The sequence below is a fragment of the Dasypus novemcinctus genome, chromosome 5 (assembly GCF_030445035.2).
Source record: "Dasypus novemcinctus isolate mDasNov1 chromosome 5, mDasNov1.1.hap2, whole genome shotgun sequence".
In the NCBI taxonomy this organism is placed as follows: domain Eukaryota; kingdom Metazoa; phylum Chordata; class Mammalia; order Cingulata; family Dasypodidae; genus Dasypus; species Dasypus novemcinctus.
In genome coordinates, this window is record NC_080677.1 from 19,990,158 (window position 1) to 20,016,179 (window position 26,022).

At 37.8% G+C, this 26,022-nt stretch overlaps 1 protein-coding gene across 2 annotated transcripts in view; it reads left to right on the forward strand.

Moving 5' to 3' along the window:
- The window catches only part of AMPH (amphiphysin), a 267,871-nt gene that overhangs the window by 227,334 nt on the left and 14,515 nt on the right, over positions 1–26,022 (forward strand). The window contains exons 16-17 of one of the 2 annotated variants that reach the window (XM_058296765.2): positions 2,998–3,054; positions 15,132–15,260. In XM_058296765.2, coding sequence (XP_058152748.1) covers positions 2,998–3,054; positions 15,132–15,260 — 186 coding nt within the window. The remainder of the gene's footprint in view (positions 1–2,997; positions 3,055–15,131; positions 15,261–26,022) is intronic. The other variant, XM_058296766.2, reaches the window with a different exon arrangement.

Consider the following 26,022-nt stretch of genomic DNA (forward strand, 5'->3'; position numbering starts at 1 on the left):
AGCCATTGGAAGATCAGAAACCACAGGTTAGCTCTGTCCAGGAAGACAGTAGTTTCTTAGGGAGTCTGTAACAGAGGAGTCACATATACGAACTGTCCCACTTGCTGCTTATGTGTCAACAGATAGACAGGCGTAGACTGTGTAAAAGGCAGGTCACATGGCTATCAAGCTCTCGGGCAAAGTTCTGACAGTGTCTTCAAGGGCAACATCCAGCATAGGCTTGTCTGCAATGAATGTCTCAGAATGTCAGATTTTAATAAATTTAACATTTAGAATTTCTCTTTTTAAAAGTTTCATTACTCAGTTACTTAAGGAAGGATAAAATCCACTCATAAAAACACACTCAAATACACACAAACACAAAGAGAGATGATAATGCATTGAAAGGTTGGGTCATAAAATTATTCATGTCTCTTTTTTTAAGTTTGTATTTTTATCAGAATTATAAGTGCACATAATTTTTAAAGTAATAAAAAATTTTAATGGTTTTTAATTTTAAAAAACAGGCCCTCATACACCCCTGCCATTTCCTGTTTCATTTTTGCATTTCCTAAGGCAATGACTTTCACTTCTTTTAGCAGATTCTCTGGTTTTACGCCATATATGTGCACAACTTCTTATATAAGTGCTCTTCTTGATTTTCAAAGCTTTTTCTGTTGACCCATCTCTCTGGAAGGTGAGGACTTTAAACCCTTTTAACTCCTTACTCTCACAATTCACTCTGTCTCCTTCCCTTGGCATTTCTCCAATATTTTACATCAGAGCCATCCAAACAATCCATAGTAATATTAAAATGACCATAAAAAGACTGCTAGCAGTCACAAATTCAACCCCATACTCTGTAGTTCCTGAACTCTTCTCTCATTTAGTTGAAAAATTTTAACTGTTTAATCAGTTTCATCCTCTTGAAGAAATTCCGTCTGTCGTTCTGGCTGCTGTGGGCTCTTACGTTATGCTTTGTGGGGATTCCCTTCACATCTCTCTTCTGTTGGTCCACTGTTTTCTGGATCCAGATCTTCTTCATTTATTGTTTGATCCCTCATCCTCCAGTAGCTTCCTTAGAAAAGTGTGCTTGGAATGTATATATTTGTAACCTGACACATCTGAAAATTTCTTTATTCCCATATAAGTAATTGACCATTAGTTTAGATATTATATTAAAAGCTGAAAATAGCTTTCCCTTAGAGTATGGAAGCCACTGCTCTACTACGTTCTATCCTTCCTATTGCCACTGCCCAACTCTGCCATTCTGATTCTCGATTTTTTATAAGAAATCTCTTGTCCTCTCCTAGTCCTTCCTCTCCCTCTTCTATCTGTCCCTGTCTTTACCCCCTCCCCCTTCCTTCACTTTTCTTTATCATTTCCTGGAAGTTTCTAGAGTCATCTCTTTGTCTCAGTGTTTGGGGAATTTCATAAAGATGTATGTAGTCAGTGTCTATTTTCATCCACATGCTAGCTACCTTTAATCTAAAATTCCTCTTTTGCTTGGAGGATTTTGGAGGAATTCTTTTATTGATGATTTTTTACTTCTGTTTTCTTTGTTGTCTCATTCTGTGACACCTCTGTTTTTCTTTTATGTGCTGGCTTCCTGAGCTAATGTTCCAATTTTACTTATTTTTTTTTTCTTTGCTGTTTTCTCTGTCATTTTTCTCAGCATTCTGGGAGATTTCTGCAGGTTTATCTTCCAATGCTTCTAGCAGATTTTTTCACCTTTAGATTTTTAAAAAAATTTCAGGAGCTCTTTTTTGTTTACCAAAATTTGTTTTCTAATAGCATCCTCCTCTTGTGTGTCATGAATGCAACATCTTCCTTTATATCTCTGAGGAGATTAATAATCATTTTTGAGGGCTTCTTTTTTTCCTTTACAAGGTCCTTGTTTTGTTCACTTGCTTTTTAAAAAACAACAACAACACTGTTTGGTCTCCCTTTTATATTTGAGGGTTTTTTTTTTCTTTCTTCAAATATCTGGTGGTCTTTGCTACCTACCCATGTTTAATGTTATGATACTGAAGCTGTCTGGAAACCTGCAGAGGTGAGCAGAGCTTATTGACTATGGACCTTGCTGTAGGCTTTTCTGGCTTATCTTTTCTAAGGGAGCCTTTTCTTTACTTCTGGACTAGTCAGATTTCCCAGGAAAGACACTTCTGGTTTCCCATCTGGAGGGTAGAAGTCTAGCTACCAGAAAGAAGGGGGGTATGTCCTCAATATGTATTATGTAAATAGTCACTTCATCTACCATGTGTAATTAAGCAATCATATTTAATGCCTGTGTGTCCCCAGTCCAGAGACATTGTTTTTTTTTAAATTCTTAAAATATATTTTTATTACAGAAGTTGTGACCTTATACAAAACAATCACACACATTTGTACAATTCCCATACCACAACCCTTTACCAATGTTCCACACCATTGTAGAACTCTTATTACAGATTATGAGATAATATCATCAGACTATTAATATTAATGATGGTCCATAGCATTCATTTGGTATATTTTTTTCCATACCCCCCTGTTGTTAACACAGTACAGAAAAAAAAAAAAAAAGTCACTGCTCTTCCTTTAGATGTCTTCCAACTTCTTTTTTAGGCAATAAATATATTTTATAAATTTTTTAAAATTATGGCTCATAAATATCCCATCAAAGTCACAATTAGGTGACCTAGTGATACTGCATTTTCAACATTTAAACAATTGAATTCTAATTCAGAGTAGATGCCCCGAAGTTGTAGATCCCAGAGGAGCTATGGACCAACGATGTCACTGAAGATAAGTGTCCTTTATTTACTGACTTTTATCATTTTCTGCTAGTTCAGATTTATATTTAGAATAGTTAGCATTATTTTTGTTCTGATTTAAAATATATGGGGACTTTTTAAAAAGCTTTAAACTGTATTTATTGACACAATTGGTGGAAGTTAATTTAAATCACATATTTTTTAGGAAATTAGCTAGAACATTAAATAATTTTTAATCTTCTCTTTTCTCCCTGATTTTTAGCCTCAGGATACTTCTTTATTCACTATGCAGTCAGACCAGAGTATGATCTGTAATTTCGTAAGTTGCTTTTGACTTGAGTTTTGGGGAAGTTGTTATACTATGTGCTCTAAAGTAAATTGGTCATTCCAGTTATATAGAGCTTGAATATTCAGAATATGGTTTTCCCAGCCTCCTCTATTTTAGAAAACAGGATGAAAAGCTTCTGAAAAATCTCATTGTGACTTTTGACTTTGGTTACTTTAATTTATAAAGGCACAGTGAATGCAGCAAAAATCAAAGTCTCCTAACTATGGGACTTCGTTGGATTAAAATAAATCCACCAAGGAAATGATTATTTCCTTGTGACTACAGGATTGAAAATGAAATTGCCTTAAGAATTCATGCTTCAAAATAGATCCTTGTTTTTTCTCAAACCTTAGGTTATTTAATTTCTAATCCCTTAGTTTGTGAGTTGTGGAAAGAATCAGAACACAGTAGAGGCATTAGCTGAGCATAAAATAATCGATGCGATTCCTAATTGGTATCAAATAAGAAGAGAGAAAGCTTATCTAGGGAAATGAGTAGGAAGCAGGAGTTACTCTTGGGAATGGAGGAGATTGTTACCAGAGCAGTGTTGAGGTTATCAGAGAACTCTTAGCAGCAAGTCCCTGCTGAATTTGAGCGAAGAGACCTTAAGCAAAGACACTTGTGTAACTTGTCCATGATTTTGGCTATTCATGGATTAGCTCATGAAGGTTATTTGTAGGTCACTGGTTTTTCCATGGGGATTGTGGATAATTTTCCCAGTTCCTGGCTTTTACATTGGAAGCTGGCAATTGGGTATAAGTAGGGGTTTTCATGTTCTGGAAAGTTTGCCTTGATGGTAGGTTTATTTGACACTTTGGCGAAGGCAAATGTGTCTGTATTAAGACCTCAACAGATTATTGCATTTTTGCCTTTTGGGTTACCAGGTGAGTGGAGGATTTGTATGTCCTACAAATAAAGATTTAAATGTTTAAAATACAAATTATAGCACTGTTAACAATGGAAAGACTCATTCTTCATGTTTGGCCTGAGTGATGGAGGAAAGGGTTTCATTGGTGCTAGAGGATAAGATTTTGAATTATCAATTGTGAGTCAATTAATAAAAATTGAGAAATACTGCCATAAAAGAAAAGCTCGTACCTACTACTTTGATGCAAAGATCCAGGCATAGAATCCAGTGGTTTTGAAACTCCTTTGAATATTGAATTGCACAGCTACTTCAAGGATCTTTCATGCCTGTCTTTCCCTTCTCTTGATATGTAATCTTTGAAACAGATATCTTGAACCTACTTCATCTAGGGACCTTTAACTTTGTTATGCCCAGTGTAATAGGCATAATATGCTGCTTATATTTGGCTTTATCCTACTAGAAAGTAAGGAATCACAGGGAATCTGCTTCTCTTGGTGAGTTGTGATTATACAAGACCTTCTCTGGAGCAGGAAAACTTAGCAGTGTTTGGTCAATTGCCTGTTCTGATCATGATTGGGGTCAAAGTTGATGGTCAGCTGCATATATCCCATATATCCCAGGCTGCATCTGATGGCTCTACAGGGCATCCCTTGAGTACAAATTTAGGCTCTTACACATCTGCAAAGTGCGTTCAGGGTACTGAGTTGCTTCTAAAGCCCTTTGTACTACACAACTCTTGCAAGATTAGAGAAGCAGGATTAGAAGCAAACTCCATACTGGGATGTGACTAGATCTAACCCTACTTTCCCAGCCCCTCTCTTCCTCTGCATTGACCTACCATTCATCCTATCACAGAGAACCCTGAAAAATATGCTCCACGGTTATACTATTCTTTTGGTTCTAAAGAGACCATTCCATTGCTGAGTCTTAAACCATTGGGGCATCCACAAATAAATGCAAACAGTGTCCATTTCCTCTGAATGTATAATAATTGTTACTCTAGCAAACAATAGGGAATTAACAGCACCCTGTGCTTTGGTTTGCAGTGATATAAAAATGTTTGGAATGTCTGTTGAGGAAAGCATTTTGCAGGAAAAAAAACACGTGAAACAGAGCACAACTCTGAAATGACTATTTTACATCTCGCCATGAGCGTTGCTCAAAGTTTATCTTTGTTTTCTTATCCTGACAAAATATGTACAATTTTACACTCTCAGAAGGAATAGAAGGTTGATTTTATTTCCAAATTTGAGTAGCTAATTTGATATATATGATGCTATCCTGTTTTAAACTTACCATTCAGAGTCAAAATCATCTCCAGGAATTTAAATTATTTAGTGGTGATGCTGTATCATAATATTGGGTCCATTGTTATAAAAGGGGAGAACATTGTGATGTGTGGGAATCTACCCTGCCTTACCTCCTCTTCATACTACACTATTGATGCATCGCCCAATTTCAAATGTTCAGCAAGCAAATGAAATGGTACTCATTAAATCAACCTACTTATTCTTATCTTAGATAAAACGTCAAAATTTCTTTAGACCCTCAAGAAACACAGACTCTGATGCAAATATTTTCTTTATTGTAAGTTTTCTTTGAATTTGTTTATTTCATATTTTTTTAATTAGAGAAGTTGTGGGTTTACAGAAAAGTCATGCTGGATTCCCATACCTTATTATTAACACTTTGCATTAGTGTGGTACATTTGTTACAGTTGATGAAATCACATTGTAAACTATAATCCATGGTTTAACTGAGGGTTCACTCTTTTTGTGGTGCAATCTCATGAATTTTTTTAAACTTTTACTTCTGTTACCATACTTACAACCTAACATTGCCCATCCCATCATCTATTACCAAAACATTTCCATTTTTCCAAAATGGGAACTCTATATATTTTAAGCCTTAGTTCTCCATTCTTTATCCCCAACCTGTCCCCTAGTAATCTATATTCTAGATCCTGACTCTATGATTTTGCTTATTCTAATTATTTCATATCAGTGAGATCATATAACATACAATATTTGTCCTTTTGTTTCTCACTTATTTCACTCAACATGATGTCTTCAAGTTTCATCTGTGTTGTCACATGTATCAGAATAACATTCCTTTTTATGGTTGAATAATACTCCATTGTATATATAGTCTATATTTGTTTATCCATTCATCAGTTGATGGACACATGGATTGCTTCCACCTTTTGACAATTGTGAATAATGGTCCTATGAACATCATTATTCTTCAATATCTGTTTGAGTCCCTGCTTTCAATTCTTTTGGATATATACCTAGAAATTGGATTACCCAGGTCATATGGTAAAGCTATACTTAACTTTCTGAAGAACTGTCAAACTGTTTTCCACAGTTTCTGTTCCATTTTATATTCCCATGAACAAAAAAATGAATTTCCCTATTTTCCATATCCTTCATAACACTGGTTATTTTTCACTTTTTAATAGGAGCCATTCTAGTGGGTGTGAAATGGTATCTTGTTTGGATTTACAAAATTTCCTAGTGGCAAATGATGTTGGGCATCTTTTCATGTATCATTTGGCCATTTTTATATCTTTGGAGAAATATCTATTCAAGTTGTTGGCCCATTTAAAAATTGCATTGTATTTATTTTTGTTGTTGAGTTGTAAGATTTCTATGTATATTCTGTCTATTAAACCCTTATTGGATATGTTGTTTCCAAATATTTTCTCCCATTGTGTAGGATGTCTTTTTGCTTCCATGATAAAGTCTTTTGAGGTACAAAAGTTTTTAATTTTGATGCGGTCCCATTTATCTATTTTCTCTTTTGTTAAGCTTCAGTTGTAAATTCTAAGAAATTATTGCCTAACACATGATCCTGAGCATACTTTCCAACATTTTCTTCTAGGAGTTTAATAGTTATGACTCTTATATTAAGTCTTTGATGCATTTTATTTATTTTTTTAATTTTTAAAATTTTCTTTTTTTCCTTTTTTTTCTCTATTCTTTATTTTCTTTTAAATGTTACAGGCATTTTAAGTTGGTTTTTTTTATATGGAATGAGGCAGGGATCATCCTTCATTTTTTTTGCAAATGGAGATCCAGTTTTATCAGCATTATTTGTTAAAGAGACTATTCTTTACCAACTGAGTGGTCTTTGCCCCTTGTCAAAAAATCAGACATAAATGTGAGGATTGATTTTTGAATTCTAAGCACAATTCCATTTTGCCCATTTGTCTGTCCTTGTACCGATACCATTGTTTACTATGGCTTGTAACAAGTTTGGTTTTTTTTTAAAGATTTATTTATTTTATTTTATCCCATCCCCCCCTCCCTGCAGTTGTCTGTTCTCTGTGTCTATTTGCCGTGTGTTCTTCTTTGTCCACTTCTGTTGTTGTCAGCGGCATGGGAATCTGTGTTTTCTTTATTGTTGCGTCATCTTGTTATGTCAGCTCTCCATGTGTGCTTTGCCATTCTTGGGCAGGTTGAACTTTCTTTTGCACTGGGTGGCTCTCCTTATGGGGTGCACTCCTTGCGTGTGGGGCTCCCCTATGTGGGGACACCCCTGCGTGGCAGGGCACTCCTTGCTCGCATCAGCACTGCATGTGGGCCAGCTCCACATGGGTCAAGGAGGCCCAGGGTTTGAACCACGGACCTCCCATGTGGTCGATGAATGCCCTAACCACTGGGCCAAGTCTGCTTTCCTGTAACAAGTTTTAAAATTGGAAAACAAGAGTCTTCCAACTTCATTTTTCTGTTTCAAGATGACTTTGCCTGTGTGGGGGTCCCTTACATTTCCAAATAAATTTGATGATTGGCTTTACCATTTCTGCACAGAAGGTTGTTGAAATTTTGATTGGGATTGTGTTGAATTTGTAAATTGCTTTGGGTAGAATTGACATCTTTAATAATATTTATTCTTCTAATCCATGGACATGGAATATAATTCCAATAGATCTTTGATTTCATTTACCAATGTTTTGTAGTTTTCTGTGAACAAGTTCTTTACATCCTTGGCTAGATTTATTCCTAGATATTTGATTCTCTTAGTTGCTATTCTTCTGAGTGCTCATTTTTATATAGAAATATTACTGGTTTTAGATGTTAATCTTGTATCCTACTTCGATTATTTCAATTATTAGCTCTAGGAGCTTTGTTTTTAATTTTTCTGTTTATAGGATCATGTCATCTGTAAACTGGGAAAGTATTACTTTTTCCTTTCCACTTTGGATGTCTTTTATTTCTTTTTTTTTTTGCCTAATAACTCTGGTAAGAACTTCCAGTACAAATGTTGAATAACAGTGGTGACAGTGATCTTAGAGAGAAAGCTTTTAGTCTGTCACCATTAAGTATGATGTTATCTGTGAGTTTTTCATATATGCCCATTATCATGTTGAAGAAGCTTCCTTCTATTCCTAGTTTTCTAAGTGTTTTTTTTTAATCAAGGAGTGCTATATTTTATAAAATCCCTTTTCTGCCTCAGTTTAGATGAACATATGTTTTCTTCCTTCATTCTCTTAATGTGGTGTATTACATTGATTGACTTCCTTGTGTTGAATCACATTTGCACACCTGGGATAAATCCCACTTGATCATGGAATATAATTCTTTTAATGCACTGTTGAACTCAGTGTACTAATATTTCGTTGAGGATTTTTACATCTATATTCATAAGAGATATTGGTCTGTAATTTTCTTTTCTTCTGGTATCTTTATTTGACTTTGGTTTGAGGGTGATTTTGGCCTCATAGAATGAATTAGGTAATGTTACCTCCTCTTCAATTTTTTGGAAGAGCTTGAACAAGATTGGTATTAATTCTTCTTGGAATGTTTGGTAAAATTCCCCTCTGAAGCCATCCTGTCCTGGGTTTTTCTCTTTTGGAAAGTTTTTGGTTACTAACTCAGTCTCTTTACTTGTTCTTGGCTTGTTGGGATCTTCTAATTTTTCTTGAGTCAATGTAAGTAGTTTGTGTTTCTAGGAATTTGTCTATTACCTAGGTTATCTAATTTCTTGGTGTACAGTTGTTCAGAGTATCCTCTTATAGTCCTTTGATTTCTGTGGGGTTGTTAGTAATGCTTCCCATTTCATTTCTGATTTTAGTTGTGTCATTTATCATTTTTTATTCAGCCGTCTAGCTAAAGTTTGATCATTTTTTTATCTTTTCAAAGAAACAAATTTTGGTTTTGTTGATTCTCTGTATTTTTTTTTTCATTCTCTATTTTATTTATTTATGCTCTTGTATTTGTTATTTCCTTCCTTCCGTCACTTGGGTGTAGTTTGCTCTTTTCCTCTTCTTTTTTCTAGTTCCTCCAGTTTTAAGGTTAGGTCTATGTTTTGAAATCTTTCTTCTTTTTAAATGTGAATTTAGAGCCAGAACTTTCCCTCTCAGTGCTAATTTTTCCGTATCCCATAAATTTTGATATACTGTGTTTTCATTTTAGTTTGCCTCAAGGTATATCCCAATTTTCTTTGTGATTTTCTCTGTAACCCATCCATTGTTTAAGAGTACATTATTGATTTCCATATATTTGTGAATTTTCTAATTCTCTCTCTGTTATTAATTAGCTTCATTCCATTATTGTTAGAGAAGATACATGGCTTGATTTCAGTAGTTTTGAATTTACTGAGACTTGTTTTGTGACCTCAAATATGGTCTATCCTGTTGAATGATCCATGTGCACTAGAGAAGAATGTGTAGTCTCTTACTTTTGGGTGAGTTGTTCTATCTATGTCTGTTAGGTCTAGTTGGTTTAGAGTATTAATCCAGCCTTCTGTTTACTTATCAATCTTTGGTCTAGATGTTCTATCCATTATTGAAAGTGATATAGTAAAGTCTCCTACTATTAATGTAGAGCTATTTCTCCCTTCAAATCTGTCAATATTTGATTCATATATTTTGAAGTTTTGCTGGAAGCTGCATATATACTTAAAATAGTAATGTCTTCTTTTTGAGTTGACACGTTTTATCAGTGTATAATGACTTTCTTCATCCCTTTTGACAGTTTTTGACTTAAAGCCTATTTTATCTGATATTAGTATATCTACTCCAGGTTTCTTTTGGTTGCTTTTTGCATGGTATATTGTCTCCATCCATTACTTTAAACCTACTTATGTATTTGAATTTAAGGTAATTCTCTTGTAAACAGCATGTGGCTGGGTCATGTTTTTTATGCATTCTGCTGATCTCTGCCTTTTGACTGGAGACTTTAATCTATCTACATTTAAATTAACCACTGATACTGATAATGCAGGACTTTCTTCTGCCATTTTGCAAGTCTTATACCTTTTGCATCCTTCAGTTCTTCTGTTAGTTCTGGCTTTCGTATTTTTTTTTATTTTTTTGTATTATACTATATTGAGTCCCCAGTCATTTATTTCTAAATGTATTTTCTTTGTGGCTACTGTGGCTAATATTTAACATCGTAAGTATATAACAATCATATTTGATTAAATACCAGTTGGACTTCAGTAGCATACTTGTACACTCTTTATCCTTTCATCTACCCACTTTTTTCATACTTGCTACAAATTATATCTTTGCACATTATATATCCAAAACCATATGTTGATCATTATTTTTATGTGTTTGTATTTTAGCACCTATAAGGAGTGTTATTACATACCACAAATATCATACAATGGCATTGGCGTTTACAATTATCCATATGGTTACCTTTTCCAGAGGTGTTTATTTCCTTATTCTGCTTTGAACCACTGTCTAGTACCCTTTCCTTTCAGTCTGAAGAACTCTATTTAGCATTGAGGAAAATATTGAGAAAGATCTAAAGTATTTTAGGAATACAGTGAATGAACAATCTGTGAATCTCAATAAAGACATAGAAATTTTAAAAAGGAACCATGTAAAACTACTGGAGTTGAAGGCCACAATAACTGAAATGAAAAAAATTCCCAGGAGGGTTCAACAGCAGACTGGAGCCCGCAGAAGAAAGAATAAGTGACTGCAAAGGCAATGCAGTTGATATGAGTCGGTCTGAGGAACAGGAAGAGAAAAGCATTATAGAATGCAAAAATAGCCTAAAAGACATTTGGGACACCATCAGGTATATGAACATACACATTAAGGGAATCACATGAAGGAGAAAAAAGAGAGAAAAGGTCAGAAGAGATATTGAAAATAATAATGATAGAAACCTTCCCAAACTGAGCAAAAGATGCAAAAATATACATCCGAGAGCTCAAAGAACACCAAACAGGATAAACTTAATAGAAACTTGACTGTTGCATGTACTGGTCAAACTGTCAAATGCAAAGAACAAGCAGAGCATTCTGGAAGCTGCAAGAGAAAATAAATATGTTAGGTACAAGGGAATGCTAATTATATTGTGATGCTTTCTCATCAGAAAACATGGAAGCAAGAAGGCAGTGGGTTGAAATACTGAAAATACTGAGAGAAAACCATTGCCAACCAAGAATTTTATATCCAGTGATACTTCCAAAAACGAGGGAGAGGGAAGCAGCTGTGGCTCAATCGATTGGGCTCCCATCTACCATATGGGAGGCCCTGGGTTCATGTACCAGGGCCTCCTTGTGAAGGCAAGCTGGCCTGTGCCCATGGAGAGCTGATGGCCCGTGCCCGCTGAGAGCTGGCGCAGCAAGCAGACACAGAAGAACGTGCAGCGAATGGACACAGAGAGCAGACAGCAAGCAAGCTGCGGGGGGGGGGGGGGGGGGGGGGGGGAGAGGATAAATTAATAAAAAAGCAAGGGAGAGATTAAGACAGTCTCAGGTAAACAGAAGCTGAGAGAGTTCATTACCACTACAAACAGTGCTATATGATTTTTTAATATACATTGACTCAAGATTTGAAACTTCTCTTGGCTCCTGGTAAGACTCCCTACTTCCTTCATAGCATACTGTCTGCTTGCTAATGACTAAATTCTCAGTGCTCTGGCAAATAAGCCTTTGGGTCCTCCATTAGGTAGGTCATTGCTGTCATAGCAAATCACCTTGACTTTCTCAAGTGGCAAGATCATACCCTGAGAGGTTATGGTACCTGTTTCCTGCTTGAAAATTTGCTCTATTATGAAGATAATTCTTTTTGAATGATAAAACTGGAGTATTTTCTTATAATGGACTTCTGAGGACATATTCGAGCAAATTTCATCTCATTTTTTCTTTAGAATTGCATCAGACCACCCCTAAAAGGTTGCAAAAGCCAATCAAAAATATCAAATCTCTTTTCACACTGGTCTACTAAAGTACCTTCCATTTATTTGCCCTTTGAAAAAGAAGGGGTGGTGAGTTTACAGGCTGCATCACAGTGAAGGGTTTGTTCAGGGGCAAAAGACCAGTATTTTTCATATTTGTTCAACACTGGGTTTTCATTTTCTATAATCTCAGCATAACTTTTTCTTCCCTATGGAGATCATCATGTGCGTGGACTTGGATGGCTGTACAAGAGAAAAAGAGGTGGCTGTTGGTCAGTTGTTGTGAGCTTGGTAGAAGTTACTCATCTCTCCAATCAAAATGTTAATTGGAGAGGGAAACAGACTTGGCCCAGTGGTTAGGGCTTCCGTCTACCACATGGGAGGTCCGCAGTTCAAACCCCGGGCCTCCTTGACCCGTGTAGAACTGGCCCATGCGCAGTGCTGATGCGCACAAGGAGTGCCCTGCCACGCAGGGGTGTCCCCCGCGTAGGGGAGCCCCATGCACAAGGAGTGCACCCCCTAAGGAGAGCCGCCCAGTGCGAAAGAAAGTGCAGCCTGCCCAGGAATGGCACCGCCCACACTTCCCGTGCCGCTGACGACAACAGAAACGGACAAAGAAACAAGACGCAGCAAATGGACACAGAGAACAGACAACCGGGGGAGGGGGGGGGATTAAATAAATAAATAAATCTTAAAAAAAAAAAGTTAATTGGAGACTTCTTACACTTCTGGAAAAACACTTCCGTTTTTTTAGAATTTAAATTGTTTGGATGGAAAGTTGTCTTTCTGAGCCCTTTGGTGCCTATCCATTTAGTGAAATAGTTATACTAAATAAGTATGCTTATTTATATTAATAAAAATAGAAAAAAGCAAGAGTATTTTTGTAAACTTGCTGCCATGCTCTGACAGTTTGAAACTTTTTGTCGATAGCAGAAAAGATCATGTTCTTGGAGCTAATCCATTCCTGTGGGTGTGACTGGGGGCCTTTGATTGAATTGCTTCAGTGAGGCATGACCCATGGTGGGTCTTAGTCTTCCTACAGACTCTTATAAACAGAGGACTTAAAACGGAGACACACAGAAGAAAAGGCAGCAGAGAAAGAGAAACCCCGAGAGACTGAGAGGTCTCAGAGGCTGGAGGCCTGAAGCTGGTTATCAGCAGAGCACATAGGCTTGCAAAGAGGCCCCTAACAGGCTCAAAGAGAGGAGGCCCTGAGGAGAGGGGAGAGGTAGGTTGCATGCCTGATGGCCCACAGCTGAGCTCGGGAAGAGCGTAGCTTGGAAGAGAAGGCAGAGACCCAAACAAGCAGATTCCTCATGTGCCTTGCCATGTGGAAAGAGTTCAGAATTGCCAGCAGCCAACATTTGCTGAGACAGCATCTCTGATGATGCTTTGATTTGGGCATTTCCACCCCTCAGAACTGTAAGTTTTTAACTTAATAAATTCCCATTATAAAAGCCAACTCATTTCTAGTATATTGCTCCCAGCAGTCTTTAGCAAATGAAATCACATTCCTTGGCTATGGTGTTTTAAATGGCCTGTAGCTATTTTATATTTCTGATTTTTAAATTAAAATGTTTTAAGGTAGAGAACTTCATTGAATTACATATTTAAATGTGGTTAAAAGGGGAAATTTTAGGTATGTATATATGGTACTAGAATAAATATTTAAAAAAAAAAAATGCATGGAACTGGGAAGCGGATGTGGCTCAGTCGATTGGGTTCCTGTCTACAGTATGGGAGGCTCTGGGTTCGTGTCCTGGGGCCTCCTTGTGAAAGCAAGCTGGCCTGTGCCCGCAGAGAGCCAATGACCTGCGCCCACGGAGAGCTGGTGCAGCAAGATGACCCAACAAAAAGGAAGACAAGCAGACACAGAAGAACATGCAGCAAACGGACAGAGAGAGCCGACAGCAAGAAAGTGGCAAGGGGGGATGATAAATAAATAAAAATAAATAAATCTTTAAAAAAAAATCCGTGTAACTGCACTACACAAATAGGGAACCCTAAATTAATCCTTGGACTATGGCTAATAGTGCAATTATCAAAATGTGCTTTCATCATTTGTAACAAATATACCATACCAGTGCAAAGTGTTATTAATAGGGTTGTATATGAGAATCCTGTATTTTATGCATGATTGTTCTGTAGAACCCCAACTTCTCTAATAAAAAATAGTTTAATAAGTTTTTGAGCTAAGAAATTCCAGAGGTCTTATTCAGCATATAATTGGAATCAGGTTGATGCCTACACAGGGAAAGTAGAATGAAAAACTGATCTCTTGCTGACATAATTGAAAGGGTCTAGATGATATCAAATGGAATACCACCCTGAAGTTCCTTAAAGAATTAGTTTTTTAATATGAATTGATTGCTAAAGATTTTGTTGGAGGGGAAAAAAGGGAATGAGGGGCTGAAGAGAAATTTACAATGAGACAGTAAGACAGCAGAGTATCTGAGATTTCAGTGGCTACTCGCCAGGGAGGTGGTCCTGCTCAGACCGAGAAGTGGCCCAGTAGTGCCATAGTGACTAATTGGTGAAAAAGAATGCATTTTAACGTGAAGATCGGGATGACCCGTGATGTTTGCGTCTGTGCATATCAACAGAACTGGGAGGTCCCAGAACCGTGCACCCCATGATCTCTTCCTCAGTCCTTCCTGCTGGCACATGTGAGTGCTCCTAGGCACTCCCAGTCTCTTCTAAATAACAGAAAGCCCCATTTTAGGCTCTCATGTCCTAAGGAAGTGAGTAGTCAAAATGCTGCAAGTAGGTGCAGTGAGGAGCCAAATTCATAAGTCTTTGCGTAACTTCAAGGGAAATGGCTGTTCTTGTTGATAAAATGAGAAGCTTAGTTGAGTTCACCCCTCGACTTCTCAGTTCTATTATAAAAGCCATGATCTCCAATGTGGGAAGTTTTTCCAGCACAAATTTAATGAAGTCAGTTGCCTATAGGATGACAAAGAAAACCTTAATGGTCTGGTGCTCTGTGATTTCATCTATTCACATATTGAATGTTTTTCCTCTACCCTCCCCTGCCCCCCCTCCCCCGCCAAACAAAGGCTGAATCTGAGCAGGCTGCACCCACAGAGCCAGAAGGAGAGGAGCCTCCTGCTGCAGTGACACCTGCCACCATTGGACTGGGCCCTGGACTTGACACTCAGGCCGAGGAGCCAGTGGAGGAGGCAGTGGTGAGCGTCACCTCTTACCCTTCGTCTACCTTACCTTCCAAAGTCATGCTCCTAGCACCTCATCTGTCCCTCGCACACATGCCTCACTGTGTCATCATCCTGTGCTCCCCTTCTCACCCATGGCTCCCTTAGCCAATCAACTCTATATCTACTAGGGCACCCAGGTTCCTTTGACCCTGAAACTCCCTTCTCTTTTATTTTTCACAAGACATCCAGGGAACTTATCTGTCATATAGCCATGGGCTTGGCTCTCTATAAGGCATGTCTTGATTCTTTTTGACCCTCTCCCATTCATGGTAGACAGGCCATAGAATTCACAAATAATTAGGCCTTTCCATAAGGTTCTCTTTCTGTAATGGCAGGGGACATGCCTTCACTAGGGACCAACCTACAGGCAATAAAAAATAAGGTTAATATATTTGTTGGTTGTGTCTACCTATTGATTACTTACAATATTGGTTTTTTTTTGGATTGTTAAGCTCAAGGAGGAATTGAAATCCTTTAACCACAAATCCATGAGTCAACAGGGATTCCTATGTGTGTAATCGTTTTCTCAAAACCAAGTCTGGCACTGGCTCTTACAATAAGAAGGGTCTTGAGAATGTATTTTGTGTTAGAAAGGAAACTCGGAACCCACTGAGTGGAACCTGTGCTCTTTCCTTGTGCCACAAGCCACATACCACAGCCCATCCACAAACAGGTGGATTCTAATTGGCACCAAGTTCAACTGTGTAGTGTAACAAACACCCTTGATGGCTTTGAGTAATAACACGGAAAATTTACTTTAATATACCTGTGGAAAATGGAAAACATTTTCCTTCTAAAATATAGTAAAATGTCCCCAAAGAATTTCAAATCAGGATACCATTTAATAAAGCCTTCCTAGAATCTGTTCAAATAGAAAACTGATCTCCTCTTACAAAAAAAAATATTGCCTAGATTAGCTAACTAAATAAATGAAAGTTATATATCTTGCTGTTTTCTCCCTAGGTAATTTTAGGGGAAAGAAAGGGATAGTCTATAATTTATTAATAGAGTAGAAAAATAAGTAAGTAAGAGGGTGGGAAATACAAAGAATAACTCAAGAAAAACTATAGTTTCCATGTAACGATACAGAATTGGACCAAGTCTTTTAGGGAAAATGAGAAATATGTTCTGCTTGGTTGAGTCCCACCTAGAAGCACTGCTTTCATGGACTGTTGACCAGGACTGAGGTTCCTACTTCAGCATCCATAATTTTTCTTCCTACCTGCCACCCCTAGAGTCACTGGGGATCTCAGTTCATTGCAGATGGGGCATTTTCATTTGGTGTCACATTGTGATCTGCTCATCCACCTTAGGTTTAAGATATTTACATAAACAAGGAAGGGAAAGATAAAACTTGAATTTTGCCTCTTTTATCATTTTTGCAATTGTCCTGTAAGTTTGAAATCATTTCAAAATAAAAAGTTGCAAAAAGAGAATTGGTTTTCAAAAGAATATGGAAGATAGGGGAAATGTGAATGTTATCGATGTAGGCTTTGAGGGAAAACGCTTCAATTATGAAAAGTTCTTACCAAGTTCCCTCTTTGAAGAGCAGCATGAGCTTCAGCTTCACCTGTGCTTTTAACCTACCTTGGTTCCAGGCCCCAAACTATTCAGTGTAAGGCTTCATGCCACAAGGTCCTGGTTTTCAGCAAGAGCATTTGATGTTGTGCAATAGACTGAAGCTGTGGCACAGACAAGTTAACATGGTAAATGTACAGGCCAGACATTGGTTCTCCCACCCCTCTCAGAATTCAAAGACCTCTTAAGCTCATCCTCATTGTAATAAACTTGTGTAAGAAGGTCCTTATTTTTTTTTCAGAATTCAGGTGGTTTTCCAATGAACAATATTAATAGCTACCAATTATTGACTACTTACTATGTGCTGGGGAGTTCATATACATGATTTTTTAATCCCCTTAACCAAGGATGATATTAAAACTATTACATCATCATCAACCATCACTAAAAACAGCTCCCTACGGTTGGGGAAGATGATATATGGAAGAATTCTTCATTTTGAAATTACTTTTCTCCTAAGGCTTACAGATAAGCTTTAGAGAAGCAACAATTTAATCCCTTTTGGAGTTTAAGGAAATTTGAGAAATCTTATGAAGGAGTCAGTTACCTGCAGAGATGTACAGGTGATATAAAGAACACAGTATGACCCACCTTCTCCAAATTCAGAAATTCATTTCTCCATCTTCACACAAACTGAAAAATAATAGTAAATGGTGTTAGTTAATAGGGGGCAGCTTACAAATAGTTCAGTTTACCTAGAATGTTCCTTGAAAGTTTCTAACTTTGAAGTTTTCAAAATTGATGTACCTGAATAAAATAAAATTTCCCCTTATGTCCATTGTACTCAAGTAAATCACATCACACAGAATGTATTTTATTCTCTATGGGAGATTTATGGCTTCTTCTGGTTATAATCTAAAATCATAATATTGGGATTTTTTTTTTCCTAAAGAAAGGCCCCTTCTGTCTTTAGATTTGTGATATTTACTTGTAAAACCATAAAATTCCATGTTGTGTCCTGAGCATTAATTAACAGACTGGCCGTGGTTGTCATCAGTCAGGATTGAGCTGACATGACCTTTTGAGGTAATCCTTTTTGCTGCCTAAATGTCACCACACAGTTATTAGTTCAGGTCTTGACAGAATGCATTTCATCTGAGGTAAAGTTTGTGGTGGTTTTGTAAAAGAAAGAGGCAAGTGTAATTTCAAAAACAGGAATTTCTACCAATGGTTCACACAGCAACCTGGAGCTTTCAAGAAAAGTTTAATTATTGCATGTTTGTTTTGTTGTTTTATTCCCACACAGCTAGTACTGTCTTTAGTTTTTCCCCACAATACCAAATTTCAATGGAATATCTGTAGGATATATTTTAAAACCAACGTTTTCACTTTTCCATCCCCAAATGTTTCTATGTTGTATAAATAAAGGAAATCCTCTTTAGGAAAAAAAGCATTTCAACACTTGTTTCAATATATATGTCAGAAAATTAACTTAAAAACCGATAAAGATAACCATAAATCCAAATGATGATATATTCTTAGTTTATAACTATCACTTATTATGTATGACTTACCTTTCAGAAAAGAAGTTTTTACCCACGTTTATTCTACTTTCTCATAGAGAGGCTGCTTCTAATTTTCTCTCAGTTTCTGTCAGCTTGTGATATTTTGCTCAAATGAACCAATGCCTTTTTTTCTTATTGTTTTTAATTTAAAAAATGCTGTAATGAAATTTAGGGTTAGCATAGTTTGCAAAATACAGAAATTGGGAAAAGACTAAGGCAAATATGTTTTTAGAAGTTTTGGAGATTCATGGAAGATGAAACTCTGAACCATGATTTTGAGGGCTATTTTTGGCCTTGCTCTGTGTGTGTGTGTGATTTTTAATTTCACCATATTTAAATTAGCTTGCTGAGAGCAATTTAAATCAACAAACATATGCATATCAGAAATGCCAGACTCTAGTCTATCAACTTCATCTTTTCTAGGAGTATTTCTAGCTGCTTGAATTAGATGCATGCACTCATTTCCTTCATTAGTTGAAAAGTATTCTGAGTCCCTTTTAGGTATCAGGCTCATCTGTACCCCAGGACACAGTGATGCAGCAAATAGATAAGGCTCCTGCCCTCACAGTTCTTATGGAATCCCTACTTTAAACAGCGACTGGGGTATCTTTCTGTGACAGTCCCATGCATGGGACGCATGATTTAAGTTTTCTCCTTCTATCGATCGACTAACATGGAAAACCAGGATTTTCACTGCGCCTCTTAATGTCATGTCCCAATATATCAGAGGAAGGCACTGAAGATCACAGGAAGCCAGAAAAGCTTGATTTATTGTCTCTTCCTTGAACTAGAATTCTCTCCCAACTCTAAATGCTCACATTAAAGCATGCCTTAAATTAAATTGTTATGAAGCAGATTTTTAAAATTAAGAGCCTTGTTCCTTTTTGCCTTTCTCAGAAACAAATCATGGAAATGATTTTTCTCTTTGATTGCATTCCCATTAGCAATTAATTACGTATCAGCTCCATAAGCAAAACAAGTGGTTCTTGTTTCGCTTTTCTTTCACCGTGTCCAGCACACAGCAGGGTGTGGAATAGATGCCCAGTAAAGTTGGATTCATTGATTTCTTGACTGACTGTCACTATGGTCTAGGCTCCTGAAAGGGACTACAGCCTGATAACTTAAAATATAAAAATATTTATATGGTAATTTTCTTTCTCTTCATTTCCACTCAAATAATTTACTTTTCATATTTAGGAAAAGCAAGCTACTTATTGTGATCCAAAGTCGTTTTCTCACTCTGCTCCATAGTAGCTCTGTGACATCTATGCCCCGACTGCCTCAAATATAAAATGCGGTTAATAATACTGAGAACTAAGAAATAATATATGCCGTTAGTTGAGCACCTGACGCGTAGACTTCCTCGTTCAATGAAATAATGGTGATATTGTTATTGGCATCATTAAAAGCAATTTCCCTCAAGATAAGCAGAGGTTGGTGAAATCTGTACTCTGGGAAGGAAAAGGCAGCAGATGCTGAACATAAACTCCCTTCTTTTTCAAATTTGCCTCATATCAGAAACTCTAAGTAACTCATTCTCCTTTCTGTCCCATCAGTACAAATCTCTTTCTTGGTCCTAGAGAAACTGGCAGCTCAACAAGATTCTTGGTCCTCTCTGAGAGGTCTTTATCTTCTAGGAAGCTTCATTCTAGGACCACTAGATAGGGAATATTTCTGCATTCACTGCCAGGGAGATGTGGGCGTTCAGAGAGCTGGCCCTGTCCCCTCAGCTGCACCCCCTTTGTGGTGGTTCTAGAAGAGAGAAAAGGCCAGTGAGCTCCAGGTGCAACCAGCTGACACAAATGGCTGGACCTAGAGCCTTTTTTCTCTCTACCATTGAACTGAGTCACAGGGAAGAGTTGAAGATAGCCAAGAAGAAAATGAAGGTAACAAGATGTTGGTGAAAAACTCATTCTCCACACCTCACCACAAAGGTTGTCATGATTTGTAGGTTTCCAGCTCTGGAAAATGAGGCATTGCTGTTTTGATATAGGGCTGGCATTCAGTATTCATTAAACACCTGCCAACTGCCAAGTGGCAGCTTGCACAAAGCATCTCCCTGCTTTCAGGGGTCTGACATCCCAAGACCCCTTCTTGAAAAAGGATTATGTGGGAGTTTTGTAAGGTTATTACAAAATGATAACCTTACAAATGGTTATAAATAATAACCTTACATAACTCCCACATTATTTTAATTATACATGACTATAAACTTCAAATTCAGATCGTTCTCATACCCTCCAGCAGCGCATTTGTAGATGATGTGTACCTAGTGATTTTTAAATACTACTTTTGACATATGCTTTTGGTCACATCCTTAATCAGGTGCTTTAACTTGATGTCTTTAACGTGGATTTGTTAATAATTAACTTCAGAGTCAAACATTCTTTCTTCTTTCTTAGTGTGTATTAGGCTTAATCCATTGAAACCATGCCTGGCTGTTGGTACAGTTTGGAAACCAGTATTAAACCAAGCCCATTCAAATATTAAAATTCAACTCTCTATTTGGAAAACAGCTCTTCCATCAACATGGAGTCCCCTCCCACCTCATGTAGTTAGAATATAGACCTGCAAGAGCCTTAGAGGTTTGTTCTCCTGGCTCATCTCTCCCACTCTACAGGTGACAGTGCTGAGATTTCTTCAGTCTGTGAATAGTGTGGAACAGACCATCCAGGCAGTATGTGTTGCAGTTCTGTCTTCACTTGATGCCCTTTCTTGTTCTTTCCATTCTTCAACATCTACATGGTAGAAAGACCCTTTGTATGGCCCACTTCTCATTAGTCCTCCTTGGACATGAGCTAGAACCATAAGTATGATCAGGAAAAAGTGCTTGATTTGAGATCTGAGAGCCCTTTCTGGTCCCTGGCAAAATGCCTTTGTTTCAACATAGAGTCACAAAAAGCTCAATTGCTGCCGTTTGAGAATTACTCTGTGTGGCCTGAGGTGAAAAGGGAAAGGACTAAAATGGCAAGAGGCTTAAGATATGGTGAATAGGGGCCATATCATAATAATAGATACTACTGATTGCCAGCATTTTACATGTGTTATTTCATAGTAATCTCATTAAATGCATATTTTGTAGGTCTCATTACCCCATTTTATAGATTTAGGAAACTGAGGCACAGGAACATTTAGTGGTTTAGCCAAGATTACACGCCCAGAAAATGATGGCATGGAATTCAAATCCCAGAACTTTTAATTCTGGGATTCTGTTGACTACTTCAGATCCCATGCCTTTAAAAAGAGCTTATTAATTTCATATAACATCTAATTAGGGTCATTGAGGTCACAATAGACAGAATCTCCCCCCTATGTCACCAGGGCTTCTCACAAATAATGCTTAGATTTGATGACGTCCCTCGTTTGTAGCTGCAGAGCCAAAGAGAGACAAACTCTTGTGTAGCCTCAACATTGAGCTCTTCTGGGGCAGCATGTGTCTTAACCCCCCCACTTGGACTCCAAAATGAGTATTCCTGGGGCTGTACTAAAAAGACCCTGAATTGGGAGTCTGGAGACTGGCCTCCTGGCTGAGCAGGAAGGTAACCTTGGGCAAATATTTTGCCTCTCTTTGCCTCAGTTTCCTCTTCTCTGCTGCAAATAGGTTGGACTTGATCAACTCGAAGTTCTCTTACTATTCTCAAAAATCTACAATGTCTTGCTTTAAGAAATGAAGGGTTTCTGTGTCCTTGTGTTTGAGAGCACCCTCTGTTTATGGTTTCTTCCCAGCCTCCCTTGGCTAAGCAGTTGGGGTGACAAAAGCATCATGGATTCCATTTTATTTACCAAGGCCGCAGACTGCTCCCAGGCTGGGAAATGAGAGGGTTGGGATTCAGGCCCTCCCACGGCCATCTGGTTGGATCCCAGGCTGCATTCTGAGTTGTCTGTGGTTCTTGGCAGGGTGGGGGCTTGGAGTTTTGCCACCAGAGCATGATCCCATTTAGGGGAGTTGCACATCACCAGTTCTTGGTCTAAACTCTGGGTTTGTCTGGCAGTCCTGATTTTGCCGACCTCAACCTGGGCCCACACGCAGGAAGGCAGGTTGGGCAGCAGCAACAAACACTGCTCATCTTTCACAGATAACAAGGCCAGGCAATGTACTATGTTCATTGGGCTATAAGGGCATTTTCCTTATGCAGCCTCTACTGTATCTTGCATTGTAGGCTATCCATTGTGGCTGCCCCAAAAACTAGTACTTGCTCATCTCCCCATCTCCGAGAATGCACAGCATATACTTACCTTCTTGAAAAGATAAATCCACATTTCCTCTCCTCTTCTCCTGTATATGTTGCAAATAAATCTTTCACTAAAATTTTAAATGATGATATGTATTATTATTGGATATTTTGCCATGACCTTATAGACCAGATTAACCAAAACTTCATTAACTTTGGCATCTCTGAAGAAGACCTTAATTTTTAGAGAAGGTCGTATTGCTAAGTCTGACAGGTGTTGCCATGGCAACACAGCTGCCGGCAACCAAGTTGCACTGGGATCTGGCTGCTAAGGGTTTATGATGGCACTGCAGGCAATACTAGGAAAGTAGATTGAAAAAGATGATTGCGATGAAGGTCAAGGGGGAAGAACCCACTAAACTCCTTTATTAGAAAGGAAATACAGATGTGTCCAATGAAGTTTGCAATACCAGGTGCCATCTTGAAGGGAGCTCGCCTGCCCCCAGTCACGCTGAAGGAAGGTGTCACCTGTGGCATTTTAAATACAGGTTGTATGAAGAGTTCCTGCCATCTGCTAGGGTCAGTACAGGAATCTTCTCTTTTTGGAGCCATAGTGATGTGCTGTCAACCCTAGCTGCTTTTCTTGAAAATGAATCTAGAAGAAAATTCTGTATTTTCATACAAACACCAGGAAATTTAGATGAGTCAAGAGCTTGAGTTAGATCCAGAGTAAAGGATGATCAGGAAAAGGCAACAGTCACCTGTAGCCAGGATTCCCACCCCTGTCTCCCTTTGTAACTCTTCCCTGTGAGTTTACCCAGGTCCAGAGGGGTTTGCCGGATTACCTCAGTGCCAGAGCTAATGACTGGAAGCACCGAAACTAGAACTCGGATCTGCAGCTCTATGCTGAGTGCTACTCCACCCTATCACAATTACTCATGTGTGGCGTGGGAACATTGGGCTAGGTGAGACCTATGGCCCTTCTGACTTTGGGATCCTATTACTCTCTAGCTTGTGAACATAGCTAGGAAAAGCCAAGAGTGCAATTTCTACATGTTCTCAGTTACAACTTTGAAGTGCAATCATCTAGGTGAAGATTGGATGGTCTTTCTCTTGTCCCATTCTGTACCTGTCTTTCCAAAAAAAAAGACATCAACAGGATTATTAGCAAAAATAATGCAGAGAAATTTCAATCTACTTCTTCTTGCTATCTCTTTATCACATAATCTGCTTTTGATTAATAGGGACTTCATGACATGCTTGCTTCGGGGCCCCGATAGTGTGTGAACGTGACTAAAGAAAAATCTTATTAATAATCTATGTATCTCAGTTTAAAGAGTGGCATTCCAGGAGTGAAGCATTGGCTGTTTATACACTTACATTCCTCATCAGTGTGAACCTGTTGATCTGTGGGAGGCACTCCAGGTCTCAGAATCACCATGGAATGCTTGAGTGTGGGATGGTGTAAAAAAAAAAAACACAGAGTTTAGAGTTAGAAATAACTGTGTTCCAATCCAGGTTTACAGTTTGGGTGAGTTACAACTTTAAGCATTAAGTGACTTGTCTAGAAAATGAGGGTAATGTCTAGTAGGGTTGCTATGAGAATGATATGTCATAGATAAAAAACACCTGGGATAGTGCCTGGAAATTTGTAGATTGGCTATAAACTTCAGTTTCCCCCATAGGTTACAGAATGTGCATTTACTAAAATTGCCACGCAGAAACCTGTGCTGGATCAGAGTAATTACTCTCCATGTGGGGGTAAAGTGGTAAGACTAGAATTCTGTGATTTTTCAACCTAATGTCTCTGCCAAGAGCAAATGTCAGGAAGATGGCTACTTTCTGACTCTAGTAAAAAATGGCCTGTAGCCACGAAAGAAAGTCATTCAGCTAAAATTTGAAAATAAATCTCTTACATCCTTTACTTGTCATTTGTGTTACTTACTCCAGGAGTATTTTAATGAAAATGAATTTTATCCCAGGAGAATGCATGAATAGAAATCGTATGAGAAACTGAAAGCCTTAAAAAAAATAAATCACATCATGAAAAACAATATTAGAGTCACCATTTCCATTTTAATGCTTGTTACACTTAAATATATAAAGAGAGTTGACATTTCAATAGTACTGGATTCTAGGAATCTTAGCCAATAATCTTCCAGAACCTAGGAGAATTTTCCAAAAACTAAAACATGAGGGCATCCTTGAAGCAGAACAGCTGAAAAGTATGTGGTATTTCCATCCATTCCCACAGATACAGAAGGTAACTGGCATGCAGGACCAGGGAGTATGGAAGCATCTTTCTGAAGCATCCAGACCACTTTGGGCCTCTGATACTCACAGAATTACATGCTTTTACACATATATTTGGCAGTGGGGGAGTTCAAGACAGATGGTTGTGTGTAGAAATTCAATGAATCTTTCTGAAAAGGACATCTAAAAGTCCCCAGATACTGACTGATGGAACTTGGAGAATCCATCTACCATGTATCCTGGGAAAACCAGGCCTAGAGAGATTTCACCTAAGTTGAGATGTATTTAGCAAATACATTAAAAATTAGCATGGGGCCTGTAGAACAACACAAAAGAGGGAAAGATGGTGTTTTAGATCGTCTAGATACAGAGTTAAATTTTTCTTTAAGGAACAACAACAAAAATTTACCCATGGGACAAACAAATTTTAAAAAATTGTCTTCCTTTTGTTGTTAGCAAAATTCAAGGTGACCTTGGTTATGTGAAATTCAAGATCGAAGAGGAGATGATAAGGCAACCACACTGAGATGAAAAGAGAGTTGCTTCTGAGGCAGATGAAAAGGGAGCTCAATAATGTAAGAAGGTAATTTAAGGGGAAGAAATGTAGTATTGTAATGAAAGTCTACATAAGAAATACTAAAGACCAGAAGCAACACTGTGGATAATTGATCTGGTGATATGTGGACAAACCAGAGGAGCTCTCCCAGCACAGAGAGGAAAAGCACAAGCACAGAGGATGAAAAGGATTTGGGGACCAAAGAGTAAAGGTACAACTCATGGATAATTGCTATTCCTGTAGTAGAGACTTTGAAGAATGGAGAAGGAACAGTACAGTAGTAACTAATACAATAGAAGAAAACATGCTTAAGCTGAACTTTTGATCATTGAAGAAATGCCTGCATGCAGGTCATACGAAATCACCAATAAAATGTGAAATTAATGACGAGAGAATAGCATCTGCATATATCCTTTAAAATTTTCAAAGTCAAAGTTAAAAACTCAGTTCTGCAAGTGTCTAGATGGAAAAAAGTACGTACTGCAAAAGAGCAATTAGGCAGGCCTCACACTTGTCCTTCACAATACGAAAGGTCAGAAGATGTTAGAAGAACAGATTTTGAGAATAAAAAAAAAAGCACATTGGGAATCCCCTGTATTTCTTATGTAAGATTTCTGTAATCTAAAGTATCTTTAAAATTTTTTTAAAGTGTTAAAAAATTCTAGAACAAA